This window comes from Oenanthe melanoleuca, chromosome 3, assembly GCF_029582105.1.
Source record: "Oenanthe melanoleuca isolate GR-GAL-2019-014 chromosome 3, OMel1.0, whole genome shotgun sequence".
In the NCBI taxonomy this organism is placed as follows: domain Eukaryota; kingdom Metazoa; phylum Chordata; class Aves; order Passeriformes; family Muscicapidae; genus Oenanthe; species Oenanthe melanoleuca.
Genome location: NC_079336.1, coordinates 92,421,759 through 92,443,805, shown reverse-complemented (window position 1 = coordinate 92,443,805; position 22,047 = coordinate 92,421,759). Strand labels below are relative to the sequence as shown.

The 22,047-nt window shown below is 40.1% G+C and overlaps 2 protein-coding genes across 2 annotated transcripts in view; one reads left to right on the top strand and one right to left on the bottom strand.

The window, feature by feature from the left end:
* The window catches only part of NVL (nuclear VCP like), a 42,096-nt gene extending 26,922 nt beyond the window's left edge, over nucleotides 1–15,174 (top strand). The window contains exons 19-23 of the mRNA XM_056487920.1: nucleotides 184–290; nucleotides 3,736–3,812; nucleotides 5,296–5,384; nucleotides 9,239–9,309; nucleotides 11,059–15,174. Coding sequence (XP_056343895.1) covers nucleotides 184–290; nucleotides 3,736–3,812; nucleotides 5,296–5,384; nucleotides 9,239–9,309; nucleotides 11,059–11,103 — 389 coding nt within the window. The 3' untranslated portion in view covers nucleotides 11,104–15,174. The remainder of the gene's footprint in view (nucleotides 1–183; nucleotides 291–3,735; nucleotides 3,813–5,295; nucleotides 5,385–9,238; nucleotides 9,310–11,058) is intronic.
* Nucleotides 15,175–17,114: 1,940 nt separating this feature from the next.
* DEGS1 (delta 4-desaturase, sphingolipid 1) lies at nucleotides 17,115–21,649 on the bottom strand. The gene is made up of 3 exons (XM_056487922.1): nucleotides 21,463–21,649; nucleotides 19,967–20,709; nucleotides 17,115–17,849 (listed from the first exon to the last, which is right to left on the bottom strand). The coding sequence occupies exons 1-3, from the start codon at nucleotides 21,542–21,544 to the stop codon at nucleotides 17,703–17,705; spliced, it is 972 nt and encodes a 323-aa protein (XP_056343897.1). The 5' UTR covers nucleotides 21,545–21,649; the 3' UTR covers nucleotides 17,115–17,702.
* Between the last annotated feature and the right edge of the window lie 398 nt (nucleotides 21,650–22,047).

Genomic DNA, 22,047 nt, shown 5'->3' with positions numbered 1-22,047 from the left:
AGACTTGTTAACAAAAATGAAATTTTTTCAATCATCTTCTTTAATGCCCAGAGCTTCAGTTATGGCACAAATACTTCTTTGAGTCTTAGTACAAATATGCATGTATTCCTTCTCATGTGCAGATGTTCCTAAGGGTGCACCTCATTTCTGGATTAATTATTTTCTATTTTTCCCCTCTCTAAGATATAATTGACCCAGCTATCCTGCGTCCTGGTAGGCTGGATAAAACACTCTATGTGGGTTTGCCACCACCTGAAGATCGACTTGCTATTTTGAAGACCATCACCAAAGTAAGTATTTGGAAATATATCCTTAATCTTGAAGCTTGGTGGAATGATGTAAGACAAATTACATGTTACAAAGAATTGCAGGATCCTGTCTCATGAAACACTTGAGGTCATCAAAATAATCCCTCAGCTCATCTGCTCTTAAATTTGCTCTGGGACTGCAAAGAGCTGATGAGTCTTGAGTAAAGAAAACCTGTTAAGCATAGAAGTTGCTGCATTTTTTAGTCACAGTTTGAACAGATTTAATTAGAAGATTCATATCTGAGTGAGTAATGGGCCTAGAAGTGTTTTGTAAGCTTTTTTTGGGGGGTTCCAGACATTCAGCATAATGATTCACAAGCTCCATTTGTATTTGCTCAACAGTTGGCTTTAGGATTGAAAGAAGCTTGTGATGATCGAGGTTGTAGGTTAAAGTAAATGTGAAAATGTAAAATCTGTGCCTTCATAGGTCCTCCCTGTGGTGGACAGCACAATCTGCCACTTCAGAGACTTGGATTATAGAATGTGTTTCTCCAAGTGTGGCACAGCAGGAATCAAGGCCTTAAGAAAGAACATAAAAAGTATTATGAATTACTTGGATATTTCCTACTTTTTTCCAGTAGATCAACATTGATTGTTAAGACCAAGTGTTCTGTCAGACCTTTTCCTGAGCTGCAAAGGAGACAAAGTCTTTACGATAGAGCAAAGATAGCATTATGAGAAGTCTGGCAAAAATTGTTCAGTGTACTTGTCATAAAAGATAATCCAGACTTGTATTACCTTAAAGTTGTGGTGAACTTGTTCCAGCCTGTTTTTCATACCAGAATGGATGTTCAGAGGGTGACCTCTCATTACAAATTCAGGATGTTGGACTTGCCTTCATTTGCTCTTTGCTTCATGGATGAAAATAGATTAACTATTCTCCCATTTGCTATTTGCAGTAGACCAATTTGTTGTTTCTAAGTTTTACAGAAATAGTTCAGTTAATACTTTTTACAACCCTGTTCTTAGTTGAGAGGAATTGAGTGTAACATCTGTGGATACTGTAAGGAATCATGATTTATATTTACCAAATTTATTTCTAAAGGTAATTAGGGGTGTAGGGGAATAGTGCAGCAGAGCTTGGTGCTTTGCTCCCTTTCTCTCACTCTCAGGTTTCCCTTGCTCACACTCTCAGCCACATGCAGCCACAAGATACATGAACTCATGGGCAACACTGAGGACAAGGAACTGTAGTGAGTCCTCACTTCATCTTTGAGCCTCATCTTGTCTGTCAATGACCAGCTGGTTGTTAGGGAGAACTGTTTGCCATTTCCCATCAGGAAGCAAGTTTAGAATTGTGTTTACTGCTGTAAATCTTGGGTGAGGTCGCTGAAAAGTATCCTTGCTCCCTTCTCTGGGAATCTTTGTGCCTACAATCCTATCTTCCTGTTGGGATAACACCAAGAGGAGTGGCAGTGGGATGTGGTAACCCTGTTATTATCCCACTGCCAGAATATTTTTGTCTTCTGCTGACAAATCAGCTTTGATGTGACTTATCTGCTTATGGGCCTTTTTGACAGAGGAATACATTGCAGTGTTTGTCAGCTTGATTCCTGTGGATCCCATCACTAGTTCTCACGTTGCTTATGCTTTTTGGAATGCCAGATGCTTTCATGCATGCTTAATTCACACTAGTCTATTTTGATTACAAATCCTTGTGATGAATGAGGAGTTAAATCTTTAAAGATGTGTAGGAGTTATCTGAAAGAAGAATATGGAATAGGAAGAGGGGACTATGTTTTAAATTAATTTAAATAGTTTAGTTTTTATTAGATTTCATCCATGCATTCTAGGTGAGGAAGTGTGAAAAATTTGAGAATACATTTGCTCAAGGCCAGAGAAAACAAAATGTTTGGTGCAGATGTGAGTGGCATGCATTCCCAGAAATCTCCAGTGAATACATGCACAATGGGTGGAAGCAGAATCATTGCTGAATGAAAACAAAGGGGGCAGAAAAGGGACTTGGAGGAGGAACAGGTTGTTAGGAAGACAGACAGCCTAAATGTAGGTTGAAACTTCATTATGAAAGATTTTTATTTCAGCTAACTTGTACAAATCAGTCATTCCCAATTATGAGTATTATGCAAGAGAAGCCTGTCTTCACATGTTTCAGTTACTACTGTACTTAAACATTCCTGCAAGCTCCATCAAGCTCCTCTGCTGCACCAGAGCTTGGCACCAGAGCAGGGAGAGCAAAAAATGCCCAATGTATTTGCTCCACAAAGCAATAGGTAAAACATTTCTTTTTAGCAGAGGAGGCATCTCTCTGGCTTGCAGTTTCCTATAAGAATTACTAAAGTATCCCATATGAAATTGTATGAAGCTTCCTTGTTTCCAGGTTGAAGTCTCAGGATAATTTCAAATCAGGCTGCTCCTTTATCTTTTTATTGCTGTGTTATTCTGGATTTTTTCCCTCTCTAACTGTTAAAGATTCGTTCAAGATTGCTTCCTTACTCAGTCGAGCCCTTGACTATTCCACTGTCTCTTAAGTATTCAAGTGTTTTAACTTGCCAGGTACTTAATGCTATACTTTATTTTTTTCTCTTGAAGGTATTGTAGGCATGAAGTATATTAGTTCCTCTGAAGGAGTCAGAAAGTAATTATGAGAATTTGTGCATTTCTGTCGAGTATCTAGCAGAAATTTATCATTGTATCATAAAAGTGTTCTTTCCTATCAAAACTCAGATATTGTTTCATCAAAGACACATCTTGAATCTGTATACTATCATAATAATACTTTACTGTTGTCTAAGGATAACAGGAGGATCTCCAAGCTTACAGTGTTTGGAAATTTTGTTGGCTAGTTTCAAATACCATTTATGTCATTTAAGACTTTTGCTGTTGGAGATGCAAAAATAATAACAAAGGAAACCACTTCTGGGATCTTTGTGGAGGAAGCAGTAATAATATGGAAAAGCAGCATCCAAAAATCTACAATATATCTAAACTCATTTGAAATCTAAATGGAAAACTTCTAAGTTTGAAAATCTATATCCAGAATATAGAAGATACACAATTAATTTAGTCTTAAAGGTGTTAAGACTAAACTGACATGCCTATTGTTTAGCTTTTTTATTTCAACACACAGTAAAACTAGAGGAAGCTCAGCTAAACAAAGCTGCTGAAGCAACCAGCTATTATTAAAAATAAGCCATATATGGAATAGTATTGGTGTTACAATGCTCTAGGGCAAGCTGGCCATCATTTCCTTAAAGAAAATCTAATCTGTGGGTGGCAAGTAAATTGTTTTAATCCCTTTTGCCAGTAGATTTAAAATACTTTGTATTTGTGGATATTGCAGGAAACTTGTCAGACCCTTATATGATTCCTGATTAAAGAAACTTAATCACTTAAGGGGTGGCAGATGTAAAAAAAAAAAAAAAAAAAAAGTTTTCTTACCTCGTTTTCCTTACCTCAATTCCTTTAGGATGGGACCCGGCCTCCCCTGGAGAGTGATGTGAGCCTGGAGGAGATTGCTTACAGTCAGCACTGTGATTGTTTCACGTGAGTGTCTCCTAGTTTTGACTTTCATACTTATGTGCAGTGCCAGCAGTGTTTGATGCATGATCAGCTGTGTTTTTGCTGGTATTATTAACAGGGTTTCTTAACTTTATAAACCTTTTCCCTTATTTTTCTTGCTTTCCCTCAGGCTTTTTTGCATTAAGTTGGTAGGAATATATAGATGCTAAAGTCTTCTTCATCTGGAATAGTCTTCACATTGCAAATACAGAAGAGTGTAGGCCTTTTGGTTTTCATTATTTTTATTTTATAATTCTTGCATCATCTGAGGACCAAAGAGCCCACTTTAAGTTGTGGGCCCATACACAATGGTGATGAAAGCAAATTGGTTAAACAGCCATAACCAGCTTGTTCTGTCACAGGGCTGAGAGCAATCTGTTTGACAAAGTAATGAGGGCCCATTTCAGCTTGTGCTTTGGGAATAGCAAGGTGTGGCTTTAGGGAAAGTTTGATGGCCATTCCTGTCAGAATAATTTGTAGATATGGTCCATAAAGCTTACAAAGCCTTAAACTATTCAATAATTTAGTAATACTCAATGGTTCTATGGGGTTCACAAAAGAAAAAGTTTATGACAGGCTGCTTGCCACAATATTACTTCATCTGTAAAGATGAGTAATTTTTCTACACCTGTCACTCACTGGTTTATAGTACAGTGGTTTTTTTGTTTAGTGTGTGAGGGGTTTGGTTTGGTTTTTTGTTGTGGGGTTTTTGGTTTGTGAATTTTTTGATGCTTGGGTTTATCTGTATTTTGAGTTTGGGGGTTTTCTGTCTGTCTGTGTGCATGTGTTTGGGTTTGTGTCAAGGGTTTTGATGTATTTGGTTTTGGTTTGTTTGGGGTTTTTCTTTTATCTGGATGGGTCTGATTTTTGATTTTTAAAAACTTTATGCCTAGTACCTCCAAGTGAAGCGTGGGGAGTTAATTTTGAAAAAAATTTCTTGGTTCAATGACTTTCACCAGCTGAAAGGCTTGTGAAAAGTTCCAGCTGTTCCAGTTCCAAGAAACTGGAAAGAAATACTTAAATTGATCTAACCATGTTTTGTGGATACCATTATTTTAAGAGCATATTAACTTTACTATTGATGCAGCTTTGAGCAACTCCTTTTTGTCATGGTGAAGGATTTAATTTGAATCTTTCATAAGATTTATAAAAAAAAGTAGTTATGTTCCCAAGAAGTGGCACAGTATTAATCAACCCTTGGGCATTTTCAAAAATGCTGAAAGGGGGTTTTGCCTCTTTCCTTGCTTCTCATTAATTTGATCTTAATTTTTGGTTAAAATCTGAAGGGCATCACTTCATAATGAAGGTTGCAGACTGTGTAATCATCAACTCTCTTTCCAGTGTTCTTAGGATGAAACTTTGTGACAGCACAACCAATTTTTAATGTCATTTTTAGTGTCTTGTGTTTCTATATGCCATTAGCAAAAGAGAAATTTATCCCTACATAAGCTGTTGTTTGTATCCCTAGAGGGGCAGACCTTTCAGCTCTCGTGCGTGAGGCTTCCGTTTGTGCCTTGAGACAGGAAATGGCCCTGAAGAATACTCAAAGCAAGAAGGGTAAGAAAGCTTTAAAAGTATAATCTTAACTGAACAGTGACAAGATAGATGGAATAGAAAGTATTTAAAGTGGTTGAAGACAAGCATAAGGCATTGATTGATTGGCTTCTGAGCCAAACAAAAACTAGGTCACATAAGTGGAGGTATGGGAGGGTACAGGAAAAACAGTTATGCTAGAAGTCAATATAATTCTTACTTTTAAAAAATTGAAAGTTGCAGCCTTAAAGAAAAGTTTCTGTGAAGTGGTTATGTAAACTGATTATTTTCTAGACTAAAAAGCCCTTTGCCAATTTTCCCTATCACTACCAAAGACTAATTACACTGACGTATTTGGAGGAGGGCTGTAAACTGCACATTCCCTCATCTCCTACCTTTGGCACCCAGCTGTGTTGTGTAACTGAACATGTACATCCAGCACTGATGGAGTTGGGAAAATCTCAGTGCCACTTTTGATCTTTGCTTAGCTCATCAGTGTCTCTTGCCAGAACTCTAACAGGGAGCTATAAATTGATTCAAGTGCAATCTCTGCCCTTTCATTATCTGTCTGAACTGCTGGTTTAAGCTATATTTTCCTGGGGATTTTTAAATTATAGATTGAAACTTTTATATAAAATGCCTGTTTAGATTTTTTTCCCAATATTTTGTTTGTTATTTTACCCATAAGTCAAAATGCAAAGCTAAGATGGAGTTGTGACTTTTCAGATTATGTCTTTGGGAAATGTCATAAGCTTTCATTATGGCCCTGGTTTCTAAGAGCAGCACTGGTATTTTAATGGCTTTAAATTATTCTTTTTGATCTAGTACCTATCCAGTCTTGTCTGTTTTTTAGCAATAGTAGGTTACCAGAGCACAGTGTTTCTATTCACTGCTCTGAGGCAACAAGCATGTTCAGCTAAAGGAAAAAACCCCAAGCTGTGAAAACCTTCCCTGCTGTATGACTTGGCTACCCATTTTGCTTCCTGTAGCTGATAAAACTCTTGATTTGAGGTAGAAATATCTGAGTTTATCCTGGTCATTTCTATGATTGTTCAGAACACAGCAGGCTTTATTCAAAGCTGTTCATCCCTTGAATTCAGCCTTCACAGTTAGGATTGCAGCCTAAGCACTGACTGTGTGAATGTGTAGGCAGCCAGCAAGTCCATAATACATGTACAGCTTGATTTGCATGTTTATAGCAGCTGCTTGCTTGGACTGTCCTTGGGTTTCCAAGATGTCAGCCCTGATTGGTATGAAAGCATGTGAGGTGGTTTCTGATTTGAGACCTTGTTCATTTTTATCTTCAAGATAAGGCTGGGGATTTTCTTCCTTCAGTGCTCAGCAGGACACGCTCAGCTGCTTCCTTCCCACGCTCTGTTTGGCTGTGGATGGTGCTGAGTGTCCTCCTCAGTCAATCCTTTGGAATCAGGGCTGCTCCTTTCTATTCTGGAGGAACTGTTGCAACTGCTTGTTATACCTGATATTTTCCCTCTGGAATAATTTCAGGGGTGTGGTTTTAACTCTCAGCAGTGGTTTGCTTGAAGGTACTTTTAGAAAGTGAAATGGAAAGGTATCCTTTTTGATATTTCTTAGAAGAATTCAAAAATTCTACTGCCAACCTGAACAGGCTTAGGCAAGCTGATCGTGTTAGTCACTATGGTCTGAGAATTGGCAGATACAGAAGTTTGAAGGGGAAATTCCTAAAAACTGGGCAGATTTTCATTCTTATGAAGTACCCCTGGATTTCCTCATCATTGGCCCAGTACTGACAACCCAGAAAGGTTCACTGTCATTTGCAAATCTGGAGTTTCACTTCTGCCTCCCTTTTCCAAACCACTGAAGATGGTGCATAAAAGTGGTTTCAGCAGCACTGCCAGAGTGGGACCCACCCTACTGCAGCAGTTTTGCAGCTTCTCAGTCGAGTTCCTCAGAAACTTTGGGACACCATGTGCTCCTGGTGACTACTTCCCATTGACATCTTAACTCACCTGTTTGGCCTAATCTTGTACATTTATTTCTAACAGATCTAGTTACACAGAATGTACAGGGTATGAGAAATAATAGGAGAGATTCTTACTCCTACTCCAGCTGCAGTGACAAATACAGACTTTCTAAACTATGACCATTTCTTCTAAACTATGTGCACTTCTATAAAAGATAGCCAGTGGTCCCACATCACCTACAGTTTGTAAGGCTGATCCTAAGCAGAGAATCTATGAGACTTTTTGTTGTAGCAGTTAAGAGCAAGTGTGGTTTAACAAGTAAGAATAAAGTTTTGCATCCTTGCAGTTGAATCTGAAAAGCAAGATCTGGTCTTTGTTTGATAGGAACCACCTATCCCTCACTCATCTATGTAAATAGGAGAACACCAGTTTCATATTTACAGTTTTCAGTATATTGTCATATTTTTAAAAGATTGTACCTGTTGAGATACTTCATTATTTTAATTTAACAATATAAATTATTTTAAACAATAAAATATTTGTACCTACTTATTTAGACTAAATGGTTTTGTCATCAGAAATCGAGGCAAAGTTAATGTGTTAATGCAAATAGCCAAGGTCTAGATTACTCACAGCTGTATTATCTACATGATCAAGCTTTGGGCAAGTTTTTATCATGTAATAAGCATGAAGTAGTCTAACTTACTTGCAATGAGAGATTTTCTCCCCCTCTATAGCATTGTCACAGTTTGATTTAAAATTACATGCTTAAAAACAGAAGTAAAAGCAAAATTAAATTCTCATTGCTTCATTTTATTGTTTTATGGAGTTTTAATGACTCAGACTAAAAGTAATCTGTCTTCTGGGAAAGTCCTAAGTTGAACCTTTTTCTTACTAAATGCTAAATAGCATTTCCTTGGGGAAATAGGTTAAATTCCTGATATTTTAAACTTGTATCTTCAAATTTTCCAGGTATAACTTTATCTGGTAATAGGAATGTTGAACACGAGCTCCAGGGAAGTGAGATGAGAGAGCAGTGAGGTAGTATGTTTAGTTCAGTGAACATTAACCTTCATCTTTACCTTTAACACAGGTAATAACTGTGGGCTATTTGCTCTTCTGCTTAATATCTCAGACAAGGTGTACTTCATTTTTAATTTATTATCTTCCATTTTCTTGTCTTTTTTTCAATTTAGGCTTTTATTATATCAGCAGAAGATTTTTGTTCAGTTTGAAATATATTAATGTTAAGAGTTTTTTCATGTTGGCACATCCCATTTCATGTGGCAGAGGCAGAAATAAAAGCAATAATCATCCTAATGAAAGAGATTAAAAGAACGTACCAAACAAGACTACAATTTGTATTTCTGTCATATCTGATACCTGTGCATAGTGTTAGCTTGTAATGAATCTTTATGTAGTGGCATCTTAGGATTCTTAAAATCCAGATTAAACAAGGTCCTTGCTTGTGACAGCAGAGGAATCTGTGACTTATTTGAGGTATGCTTTTGTTGTAACATACTAAGAAAACCTGTTCAAAAGGTTATAATTAGGAATAATTACTGTGGATAGCTGCATTAAGGTTAAAAAGGCAATTTGCATAAACTTAAACACAGGGAGTTGTAGCAGGGAAAGCCTTCATCACTTCTGGATAATGCCAGAGAAGGCAATGATATGAAGCCAATTATTTAGAAATTGAGTAGAATTGGAATGATAGCAAAATGTTTTCTAGGTACTTCTTAATAACAGGGAAGTTTAATATTAAATATATGTTAAAAAAAAGTCCAGAACTGGAAGCAGCAGAATTTGAGGGACTCACTTTCAGAAAGGTTAAGGGAATTCAGTTAGTTAAATGCTGCCTCAAAATACACACAACAGTCACTGGAGTGTCACTTGACTGCAATTTTAGTCATTTGTTATGCTTTGTTCTTTAAGGAGAAATCAGGATTTCTCGTAAACACTTTGAAGAAGCTTTTAGGAAAGTGAAGTCTTCAGTGTCCAAGCAGGTAAGATAATATTCCAGTAAATAAGGCTCATTACTCCCTTGGGAATGGAACTCTTCTGATGCTGGAGACTGGTGGCAATGTTGAGGTTGGAGCATATTTAGATGGATTTCAAACTGACAATACCTGTTTCTGCATTAAACAAACCTGATGTTTGTCTTAAGGTCAGAAATTAAAGCCTCCCTTTTCAGCTGCTGACAGTGCACTGCATGTAGATGGCTTACCAAGATATCAAGGTTATTTTTTAGTGTGGTGCCTTGGACTTCACTAACATTCCCAGACTGATTATTAACCTGACACTAAGCTCTTATGTCTGCTGAGTTTTCAGTTAGAAGTCAAGGCCTTTAGAGTGCACCACATCCTGCCACAACCCTTCCCCCCCGATGATAACACACAGAGATGTTCAAGGAATGTAAATTTAAGATGGGACATAAAACACACTTCATTATCTTAGTTATTTCCTATCATTCTTTTCATTATTTGGATTTGTCAAGGAAGTTTATTGTAAATGTTTCCTTATGTCTTGTTCCTTTTAATGACTGAAAGGAAAGCTGTTCAATCATCTTAATTACTGTAATTTTGAAGTTAATATATAGGAATTGCTATTATTGCAGAGCTTGTATCTAATATGTTGCCAAGGGTGAATTGCAGCCAGAACACATTAATGTATTCACATGTAACACTAGCCAGAGAGAAATTAGTAAACTATTTCCTTTCATTATTATTGTATGTTGATGGTCAGTGACCTTTCATAAAATTTAAAAGTGATCTGTGGCTCCAAGAACCTTTAAAGAGGATGTTGGTTGTTGTTTTCCCTTTGCTAATCACTAAGCAAACAACCACAGAAATTTAAAACATCTCTAACATGGCAATGACTGTTAAGTTTTAGAACATCTTCCTTCTGGTTAACCAGGAATGTTATTCTGCATCTCAAAGGCAGCTTAAATATCACATGTCTGAGAGTCCTATATTTCAATTATATTAATTTGAAGACTTTTCAGTTATATATTTTGAAATATCTTTTGCAGTACAAGGTACTTATCTCCCATTTCCAGATACTTATTTCCTGTTTCTACTTCCTATCTGCTAGATAAATTCATCTGACAAAAACTCTACAGACCTTGCTAAGAATACTGGAAAACTAAAAAAAAGACTAAAAAAGCTGCATCTTATGGATGTCATGCATCTACCTCTCCTACCCCATTCACATCTCTGTTTTAATTGGTTGACTCAAGATAAACAAAAACAGTTCTTAAAGCTGTGGACAGACATCACCTTCTGAAGCCAGTTATTTCAGTGGAAGTATTCTGTTCCTCAAAACTATCATTTTGAGTGACCAGTGAAAAGGGTTAAGGAACAATTAAGTTAGACTAGCAAAGGATGATCTTGTCTGTTCATTGTGCAGAACTAGATGGGGGAGCAAAGTGTCCATTCAGCAGTGATGAAGCGGGCAGTGCCTTCTCAGTGAAGCTGCCATCTAACCTAGCATGGCAACAGGAACTGTAAGAACTCTGCCTGAGGCCTCTGGGAATTACACACCATTGGTGACCCTCCCTGGAGAACCTCATTTATGAGCCAGGGTAGTGGGAGTTTGCCTTATTAAGGTTTTTGTTTGTAAATATTTTAAAATGCAGCTAGTGACATAGAGCTGGTTTGTTTCACTTGCTTCAATAATACACAGTCACTTTTAAATTTTGTGTAATTTTTTTACCAAGATCTGAGGTATTTTTCCTCTTCTCTTGCCTCTTTTAGGATCGAATAAAGTATGAAGAACTGCATCAGTCACTGTGCAGCTGATACATTTGGATAATTCCCAAAAGCTACTAACTCTACACTGGTGAAGAGTCTGCAGTTCCTGTACCTGTTTTCAAGAGCCAGGTTGGAAAGAAGATGTACTAAATCCATCTCTCAACTTTTTATACTGCACACCTTGAAAAAAGGAATTCACAACCGACTGCTCTAAAGCATCCTTAATTTAACTGTCTCCAGAATAAAAGATACAATACATGCTTCCTTCTTATAACCATTTGCATTTTCCAAATGAATGCTTTTAGTGCTAAAAAGCTAATACTATTCTGACTTATTTGCTGCCCTTAATCAGAAATCTTTGAGGCACTGACTAACCCTTCCAAGTGTTTACACTGCTCAAATAGCTGTTTTCAATCATCAGAGAAAATTGCTGTGTTTTCCAGAACAAGGACAAGGAAAGAAGAACTGGGAGGACAGAGCTGTGAAAGTAGGCTGGGAAAGTGCTGCACTGGATGTTATCACACCATTAATCATGCATTTTCCGAGTACAGTGACACATGATTGTGCCACCACAGGTTCTCAGAGCTGCTAACAGCTTCCTTCCACCTCACCAAAATAAACTGCCCACAGAAAGAAAGCTGGGATGGTTACCTAGGAGAGAGTAAAGTTTGGAAATTGCAGTAGTGCTATGACACTGTGACTCAGCCTAGGAAGCATTTGAGTTAAGAGGTACTTAACAAGCTGGTTCTTAATTATTTTTCTTAAACAGATAAATTTTCAGTATCATGAAGTATTTATTTAAGATAAAATACTGGAAAGTGACAGCACCTACAAGCTTTCAGGGAAAAAACCCAATGGAATAGTTTTTGTAATCAACATCTCATCTGTAACATCCCCTGCTACCTATTTAAGAGAGAGATCATTTAATCTCCTACTTAAATTCATTTAAAGAAATACACTGAACAACCGGATCTAACTTTTAAGACTGGTCTTGATAGAGAATAGTACCTTACATCTTAAATTCTAACAAATTCTAAGAAATCTTGCTGCACCTTTTTACCTGAAGGTACATGTTGAAGGTACATGTAACTTACCACCACAGACTTGCATTTATAAAATATCAACGCTCATGGCAGCTTGTTTTTACCAGTGGGATATTTGCTCAACATAGGATGACATTCCTTCCCTCTCCTAGGGAAGCTGGAGCCTCAGTGACTCAAATTCTGACTCATAAGACTAACAAAGTCCCTGTATATAAAGCAGATGATGATGTGCCAGCTTTTAATTGTAAATCATGCTTGAAGTTTCAGCTATGATTCCCAAAAATTCAAGATAAGCATCATCATTTTCAATCAACACCAGATTGGAAGGAAACCAGTGATCATCTGGTTCAACCTTTCTTGGAAAAAAGCCCAGTCTAGATGTGATGGCCCAGCACCCTGTCCAGCTGAATCTTACAAGTGTCTGACACTGGGGAGTCCACCACTTCCCTGGGGAGATTCTTCACAATGAGAACAATCAACCAGTGGAATAGTTTTCCTCATTTCCAATTGGAAACACCCCTTACCCCTCATCTTTTCTACACTGCTGTTGTAAAAAGGGAATCTCCCTCCATCTTCTTTGTAACCACCCCTGGAACATGGTGGTAAGTTCTCTCCCTAAGCTTAGTTTTCTCAAGGCTGCAGAAACACAGTTCTCTCAGTCTTGGCTTATAATACTACAACAGTATAATAATAATGATACACTCAATTCATGTGAGTGGCTGAGTAAACCAATGAGAAGAATAAGTGATTTTTTTCTTTATGGATATACAGAGAAAATTCCTGCTAACATACTTGAGGATAGCTGCAAATGATGAGCTTAGCCAGGAGTGGAGTCCTCAAGTTCTGGCATATGCACCTGAGAATTCTCCTTTCCTTTTATGATGATATTCCTGTGTATGTATGGAGCAAGAGAGTGAAGTAGGACTTGCAAGGCAGGATAAGGGAGGAAATGCTATCAAGGAGTAGCAATAGCACTGAAGTCTTGTCAAGAGTGCCAGCACAAAACATGTTTATTATTCATGGTGTCTCATTATTCTTTATAACAGGCAGTAGAGGAAGGAGGATGCAGGAGGGTTTGAATGCACAAGAAAATCTGAAGTTAAGGTGACAGGCAGGAAGAGCCAGGTCAGTCAAGTGTCTGCTCACCTTGTCTGGGCTCCATGTGCACAAGGAGCAGGCAGGGGTAGGCAGCTGAATTCCATTTGCCTGCTCACATGTGAGTGTTGCACCCACACTGCTCCTTGTGGGAAATTCTGCTTTATCACTAAAAATACAACAATCCTTTGTACAGAAAAGATCCTTTGTACACAGAAAATGGGAACTGCTTTAAGAAAAGAGCCGAGCCTTTTCACCCAAAAGAGACAAGTATTTTGTTCTGCATATGCAGCTACTGCCCCTCCCACCAGACATGCCTCGAGGTTTTGCCTCCAGCCATCTTTTGTTTCTGTTGTGACAAGATCAAGAAATTGTTCATCACGCCATTCTCCTCTCCCTTTTCCTGAGGCTAGCAAGATATCGAAACCACAAGAATGAGCCTGTCCCAGGGCATAGCAGATGCTAACTTAAGCATGGATAGGGGGCAGAGGCAGTGCAGAAGACTGTCAAAGAAAAAAAGAAAAATGCTGTCTTCATTCTTGGTTCAATGGGAAACTTTTACCACATCTTTGTCCTGACTAAAGTCTTGTAATACCCACTTCAGGTTTGTTTGTGAAATAGAAGATTTGCTGGAGAAAAGATAGTTGCATGGACTTGTGGGTTGCTGTGCTAAAGGCAGATCCACATGCTGCAGGCACACCTGTTTATCAGATTGTTTCCCTAGGACCTTGCAGAAGCAATGCTGGCAGACCCAGAAGTGGCTCATGTGCCTTGCAGTGTGCAAGCTCAACAGCAGAACTTGCTTTGTTGTGAGTCTTTTGAGACTTCCAAATTACAGAGTACAGTTTCCAAAAGCTGTGCCAAACTACTTACACAAGGTTGCTGCTTCAAAGTCACTTTCCTCCTCTTAGTCCAACAGGAGTAGGGCAGTCTGCAGCATTGATGTTATCACCTGTTGAACCTCATCATTAAATAAGGAATGAATAGTTCTGCTGTGGCATGCCACTTCATCTGATAGAGGGAATAAATGTCAGGGAGGCAGAGGTGAGCCACTGACCTCAGCAGTGACAGTGGCCCCTTACCATGAACAGATCCACATCTCAACACCTGGAGACCTTTGTCTTACGTGCTCAGTTAATGAGTTCACCAGAGGAGTTCTGAGACACACAGCTGGAAGTCTCAACTGAGCTCTGGTTCCAGGGAGGAAGCCCTGCCCTGGATCTGAAACACGGAGCTCTGCAGCCAGACAGATGCACCCATTTAGCACGTTAATGCTGGGAAGCAGACAGGTTCAACAGCAAATCAGGAATGCCAGAGGCAAGGGTTGTTCTGAAAGAGTATACCCACGCCTGTCCTGTGGGAAAACCAATGTTTAGTACAATCAGATTCCAGGATGCTTTACTTATTCCACTTAAGCAGCTCCAGGTAATTGGGGGCAGGGAGTGTTAAAAGGCATGCAAGGAAATTTATTCTGAAAACTACAGAAGGGGATTCAGAGCTCTGCACAATTTATCTGCAACTAAAATACTTGGGTGACAGTCAAAACTCCTGAATTCACATAATGGAGCTGTTTTCCAAACTGACAAACTGAAAGGAACTAACCCTAATAAACATGTAGAAACACCAAAGTTAACTCATTCCATCTGAAAAGATTTAGAAAAAACAACTGGTTTAACTGTCAGTGTTCTTGATACTCTTCAGGTTTAATTTCCTCTTCACCAGTTAGTCAAAGCTCCCTCCAACTTTCAGATAAAAATGTTTCAAAGATTATACTAACCCCTTTCTGCCAGATAGGTTTTAATTGTATTAATGAAAACTATTTAATTCCTCACAACAATAACTAGATGGTTCATGTCTTTTTAAAAAAAAAAAAGTTAGTGTTTCATGTTTCTATGTCATGCCTTTGGAGTAAACACCATCCTTTCTCCAGTCATACTTAAATTCATTGTTCATTTAGAATAAATATATCAAGTCAAGTACAGCCAGCTGGTCCTAATTACTTTTACCAGGGGTTCAGAAATGCTTCTAATTTCTTTAGGGATGAAACTATGCTGAATACCTTTCAAATAATCTGCTTTTGGCAGTTATTATTTATGTTAGCTGCTAAGGCTTTTTATGTATTACACAGGAATTCTATGTCTAGGAAGGGTCACTAGCAATGCTTGCAAGAATCAGACTATTGTTTAGATCCAAATTTAAATCTCACTGGCTGAGATTAACCTAATACAGTAAATCATTCTCCAACAGGTAGTCAGTAGCAGATGTTTCAGAAAGATTGTGGCTAGCGGATATCTCCCTCAATTCTCCACTATTCAGTACCTCCTGAAGTGAAAATTGTGCATTTTTAATTAGATTTGGAAGAGAAAAATCAGTCAGAACACCTTAAAGCAATACTTGCAATCTTATACAAGAAAGATGGTGACTTCAGCCATGTCTACAAGCAGGAATTCCATGAAGTAGGTAGCTAAGACTAACTACAAAATTTTTCCTCTGAACTCTGCTTATCTTAAATATATATTCATGTAGGATAACTGCATTTCTTAACTTTAGCTCTTAGCCATAAAACTTTATAGACACTTTCCATCCTTCATTCAGCTATGATATATCATCAATACCAAAGATAATTTAAATTAATTTAAGAAACAAAGAGAGATATTAAGTGACTTAAATAGAAACTGGTTTGCGATGTAAGCCTTTGCAAGTATTTCAACCCAAGTCAGTTTTCCTCTGAGTAGGGAGGAAAGGCATTTATTCTTTATAGGTCATCTGTATCACCACTCAATTAGGAAAAGGTCTCAAATCTGCTTTAGAAATACTAGATTTCTCTAAAGCTTAAGTCCTTCAGCATAAGGGGATCAATCAAAAATTCCTCCAGTATTACTTTAATCTTTGCTTTTTAATTACACGTAAAAACACTGGACAAAGTCTGTTTTGACGTTACACTCCACCCTGAGCAACACACTGGCTACCTCACAGGTTATGGGCATAATGAAGTCACTCTGTAGGTGGCTGGCACACTTCCATACCACTTCTATTGCTTAGCCACAGATAAGGGCCCACACTTAAACAAAACACATTCAAACAGCACCACAGTCAAGACCCAGTTAAGATGGACCAGTACAATCTTTCCAGGCACTCACCTCTTCAAAACAAAAAACAAAACACCCCAAAATACAGGGGTTTAGGGCATCTAAAATTCAGTTACAGCAGCTGCAACTTCCATCTTTCAGATTAATGAACAACAACATACCACAAAGCCACCATTTGAGATTTAAGGGTGATCTGTAGCCAGTTCTGATTGCTTAAAGCCATCATCAATGCATTAGAGGGTAGAAGGCAAATCTGCTGTGCTGAGGTATGGAAAGGTTCTTCACTGTCCAGCAAGTCTGTCTGTTCTCAATGAAAAATTTCCTAAGCAGGAAGTTTGATATCACCACCTCTCACCACATTTCAATGTGTAAGAAAGACAAGTATTTATGGAGGGTACTGTAGGTTTAAGGGGAAAAAAACAAACAAGATTATTTAACAACCTTTCTGTGTACACAAATGACTAATGTGCTAATAGGTAGTATTGTGAGTGGTTGTAGCTAAACTTGTTTGCCAGATTAGTATCTGTTTCAATCCATTCACTTTTCCATAAAAGCCATATTCCCAAATGAGTGTAAATACTTATATTTGAAACCATAGTAACATGATAATAATTTTTCTTTGAAGATCAGAAAACCCCCAAACTCTGTAACAAGGTTTTTCCAACATGAAACCCCACATCAAATATATTAAGTTACCTAAATGCCACCTGCTGACACTACATGCCAACAGAAGCAGCTCAGGCAGTAGGTGGGACCCTTGGGGTTGGCAATACCCTTCAATTCCCCACCTTTTTTCTTTTTCTTTTTTTACAAAGAAGTCACAGAAGCCATCTCAAAGATACTAGTTTCATTCTGATAAATTGCTCCTTTAAGGTATTCTCAGTAGAAAAGGTGGAACTTTAAAGCATTGCATCAAATGACACCTATTTAAACAAAAGCAGACTGAACATTTCTGTGCAAATTTAGTTCTTCCAACCATCAGTTCAGAAACATTTTCAACAGAATGTTTAAGTTAACAAATCATGTTTGTTTAGAATTAACAGGTAAGTACAGCATTTTAAAACTAGTCATCTAAATAGCATGTTGAGGGCAGTATACTACACTGAGAACTTTTAAACAGTTATGAGCCAGACATTTTATATAGATTTAACACCTACCAAATAAATTCTGTAACAAAGTGATTTTGCATTATACATATAACACTGATCCTTAGGCAAACAGAGAAACATTAAACCAATGAATCTGAGGGCTGTGAGGAATGTTATAGCTGGCAGGAGTCTGCTACAAAATCCTTAAGGATGCATTGCCATGTTGCTGTACATCTTAATTCAGGACACAGGTGAACAGCTTTAGCAGGAAACCTTTATACCAGCCACTTTAAAGCAAGCAGACATTTCAAAGTTTTTTGGTTGCCAGAAGTTTAATCCTGCTTCACTTCACCCTTTAATTGCCTTTTCATGCGTGAATATGGGCTGATTGTGTCATCCATCACGAAGTCATACAGTACTTTTATCCAAGAGTTATACTGGGGCAGGTTGTCATAGTATTCAGCTGCTATTTTCTTCACCTGAAGGAGAGATATGAAGTTTATTTACTGGTTATATTAACATCAGTTGTGACAACTTTGCAACTCTCAACGTTTAACAGCACAGGAAGTTTCACTGCAGAAGTCAGATCCTACAGGAAAGGCCACTCGTGCCACAATGTGAACACTCCTTGAAAGAAAAAGCAATTCTCTAGTTAAGCAAATCTCCTGTGAAGTTTTTGGAGCTGGCCAGAACAAACACAGCTAACTCTCCTAAGTCCCTTCACCGTGCTACCTACAGGATGATGGGAGCTCACAAAGCAAGTGGTTTGGTTGGTACTGGAAGTGACTCAGTTCAGTGCTGACTCATAGATACACAAGTAACAGTAAAATGGATGTTTTAAGTTCTAGGAAGAGCTGTTTAACACAGCTATTTTTACATGGAGATTCAAATTTCATTACTAAGAAAAAAAAACGCGTTTTATTTCTGAGGATTATTTTGTGTCTTCAAAGAACAAATATAAACTGCTTCCAGAGACTCTGTTCTCAGTTGCACATGTTAACTAGACCACTATTTAAACTAAGAACAGCAGGTTCAGTTAGGTGCCTGTACTGCTATTTAGGGCAAACCACTTAAAAACATGAACAGAACAAAAAGGATTTGTCACAAAATTCCATAGCTTTAGTATGAACAATAGTATCAATCTGAAAGAAACAAACCCGAGGTATTACATGGCTGGTTTGAAGGCAAAGCTTGTTTTGACTCATCTTCACACCTACAGATTAGTGCACCGAGGCAATGTACTTTTAGTCAACAGCAGTACTCTCAGCTCCCCAGTGCTGAGGAATCAAGTGTTCAGTACTTAGGGATCTTTAGCACACAGCACAGCAGAGTCCAATCCAAACAAATTAACTGCACTGTTGCAAAAGAAGCCTTTGTTTTCTTATCAGAGCTGTGGATTACGAGTCCTGCAGCAGAACTGGGTATCTACCCCTAGAATAAAATACTTGGAAAAATTAATGCCCTATTTAAAGGACCTGTCCAAGAAGTGAAATGCTGGTTCACAGCACAGACCTAAGTATCAAAGGGGAGTTAAAGCAACTTTTGATGTATTTGAAAGATTTAAATCTATGAATAAGAGTAATCATCTATCTTAAAAAAACAAACAAACAAAAAACACACACAAAGCCTCAACAAACCAACTGCATGATCTACCTGTGCTGCTAAAAGTGTTGGCATTGTTATTTATTTCAGCTGCAGTTCCAGCACTGATAACAGAAACACCAATCAAGTTTAGACTTCACTAGAGGTACGATCTTACAAGATCTCACTGTTGCCAAATGCAATAACAAAGCTGTAAGACCAACAGGCTGCTGTCAAATTGCAAATCTGATGTCTGATGAAAAACTGAAGATTCAGATGTAACCCTAAAGCCTGTGCTCCCATGCTTCAGTTTGGAAATACAGATACAATGAGACAGAAGCTCCTGCCTGTAGGAAGCAAAGGTTGAAGTGAGGAGAAACTTCACCTCTGCTACTGATGCAGACATAACAGGTTCAAGTCCTGGTTCAGAACTCTTAATGCTGCCTGTCCTACACTGCCAATGTACAGCTGATACTTATTTAGGGTTCAAAGGCTCTTGCTAGAGGAAAGTGAACTACTCCAGAAGTAAACATTTGTCAACAGTACAACAAACATTAACAGCACCTCAAACCCTTTCTTTACCCCCACCAGATGATGTCCCTGATAGAAGAGACTGAGGATATGCACACATTACAATACTGTCCTTAACATTTCAATGACAGATCACAAACCTCCAGGGTTATCTGCAACCTCTTAACTAGCCCTCTGCATACTTACAAACAAGAATCCAGAAGACAGGTTGTAATTACAGAATGCTAAAGTTAGTGCAAAGCATGAGACATGCGTTCCCTCCCCTCTCCTTTTATGGAAGAGGACTGAGCAGCAGCAAACTGGAAGCTTGTTCAGGGTACCACTAAAATGCTGAATAATTACCTCCTTTATCACTCATACTGCGGGGATATTTTTTTTGTTTTTAATCTCCCAACTTCCATTCTTCTGTCAGTGTTCTACCTTATTTTCTTGTTAAAGAAAGCCTTAATTTAAGAAAAAATAATAACCTTACAAGTTAACTTACCAGTGGAAGGCTCTTGCCAGGAATATTGGGGAAGTCATGATGTTCATTGTGATAGCCAACATTAAAAGTGAGCAAATTAAGTGGCCCATAGTAGGAATAGGTCTCATGTCCTTTTAAAAACATGTAATGTTCAGCTATGAAGTGTCCTGAAATTGGGTGCAACCCAAGACCGAGTACTGAACCAGCAAGCATGTAAAACATGGATTTGACTCCCCATAAATAATATATCACCACATCAAAGATGAGCTGAGCCATTAAATTGATTATTTCAAGTCGAGTAATGGGTTTAGGATTGATGCAAAGAGGTCTAATGGCATAGAAAAAAGGCTGAAGAACAATCCATATGAACTTCCTAAAGCGGGTGCAGAAAAACCAGCCTTCAAAGTTGGTGGGAATATCCACATCGATGCCGTCACCGCCCAGGTAACGATGGTGATCCATGTGGTATCTCTTGAAGGATATGGAGTAGGGCAGACCAAGAGGGAGGTTGGCAAATATTCCAAACCATCGATTCCACATGGCTTTGCTGTTGCCAAAGGCACTGTTGTGGGAGATCTCATGAATAGCCAGAGTCATGGAGTGGCTGATACAGCTTCCAAAAACGTAAGCCCAGAAGACCACCCATTTCCAATCCAAGTCTTTAACCAGATAGAACGCAGTCAGCTGCGCCAGAACCATCAGCACCACCACCCAGATCAGGTTGTAGTCTGGCTTCATCAATGCTTTTATCTCTGGATGTTTAGCTAGATGGGGAAAAATTAAAGTAAAAAAAAGTTATTTCAAAGCTCTTCTCACGGCCAACATCCCAATTAGATTACACTTTTTTTTCCCTTTGCCCCAATTAGGAGTTGTCTGCAAATGTAATGAAAACGCGTGACCTTTCCACTTGTGATATTTACTGCTATAATGAATCACTTGGAATCAAATCATTTTAGCACTTTTACGTTGCTCAGCAACTAGACACGTACATGGCAAGCACCAGTACCTCATCCAGCCTCCTCAGGAAGGAAACGGCTGAGCCGACAACCTCTCCGTAGTTCGGAAGGGCTCCAGAAGGCTCAGCCCGCTTTCAGCAGCGCCGTTATCCGCCAACCGGGACGCGGTGCCCTCTGCGCACATCGGCCCCAGACACGACACCGCCTTATCGCCGTCCCGCTGGCCGGGCCCGCCGGGCAGCCCGGGCTCCTACTCCGCCGCTGGGGGGGCAGCCCGGGCCGCCGCCGCCCCACACTCGGGCCCGGCCCCCCGCCTCCCTCCTCCGCTCCTTCCCTTCCCCTCCCCTCCCCCGCCAGCGCCGCCAAGGCGGCGGCTCTCGCCTCCACGTACGCGGGCCCGGCCCGGCTCCAGCCGCCCCGGCTCCAGCCGCCCCGCCGGCGAGGAGGCTCCGGGGCCCCGCGCCCCCCGGCACGGGCGGCCATCTTGTGGGGTGTCCGTCTGCCTCCCCCCGCTCCGCCACGCAGCCCGCGGCAAAAGGCGGCGGCAGCGCGGCGCCTCACCCAGGATCTCCTTGCGGCGGTCGGCGTGGGGCTGGTCCGTGTAGACCCACTCGAAGTCCTCTCTCGCCACAGTGTTCCCCATGGCGGAGGCGCCAAACCCCCCGCACAGCTGCCCGCCCGCTGCGCGCAGCCCCCGGTGCCGCGCTTTATAGCGCGGCGGAGGCGGCCGGGGCCACGCCCCCACCCCGCCCTCGCCGCCCATTGGCCGCCGCCGGCTGCCGCGCGCGCTCCCGCCGCCGAGGCGCCCCCTGCCGGCCGGGCGGGGCGGCCCTGAGGGGAAGGAGGAGCCCTCAGAGCCCTCAGAGCCCTCAGAGCCCGCGGAGCCATCAGAGCTCCCAGAACCCTCAGAGCCCTCAGAGCTCCCAGAGCCCTCAGAGCCCTCAGAGCCCGCGGAGCCATCAGAGCTCCCAGAACCCTCAGAGCCCACGGAGCCATCAGAGCTCCCAGAGCCCGCGGAGCCATCAGAGCTCCCAGAGCCCTCAGAGCCCTCAGAGCCCACGGAGCCATCAGAGCTCCCGGAGCCCTCAGAGCCCTCAGAGCCCGCGGAGCCATCAGAGCTCCCAGAGCCCTCAGAGTCCTCAGAGC

Coding starts and splice junctions, on each gene's coding strand:
- DEGS1 (XM_056487922.1), bottom strand. CDS start 21,544: ATGGGGAACACTGTGGCGAGAGAGGACTTCGAGTGGGTCTACACGGAC. Junction 20,710..21,462: donor CCGCCGCAAGGAGATCCTGG/GTGAGGCGCCGC, acceptor TTCCCCATCTAG/CTAAACATCCAGAGATAAAA. Junction 17,850..19,966: donor CTGGCAAGAGCCTTCCACTG/GTAAGTTAACTT, acceptor TCTCTCCTTCAG/GTGAAGAAAATAGCAGCTGA.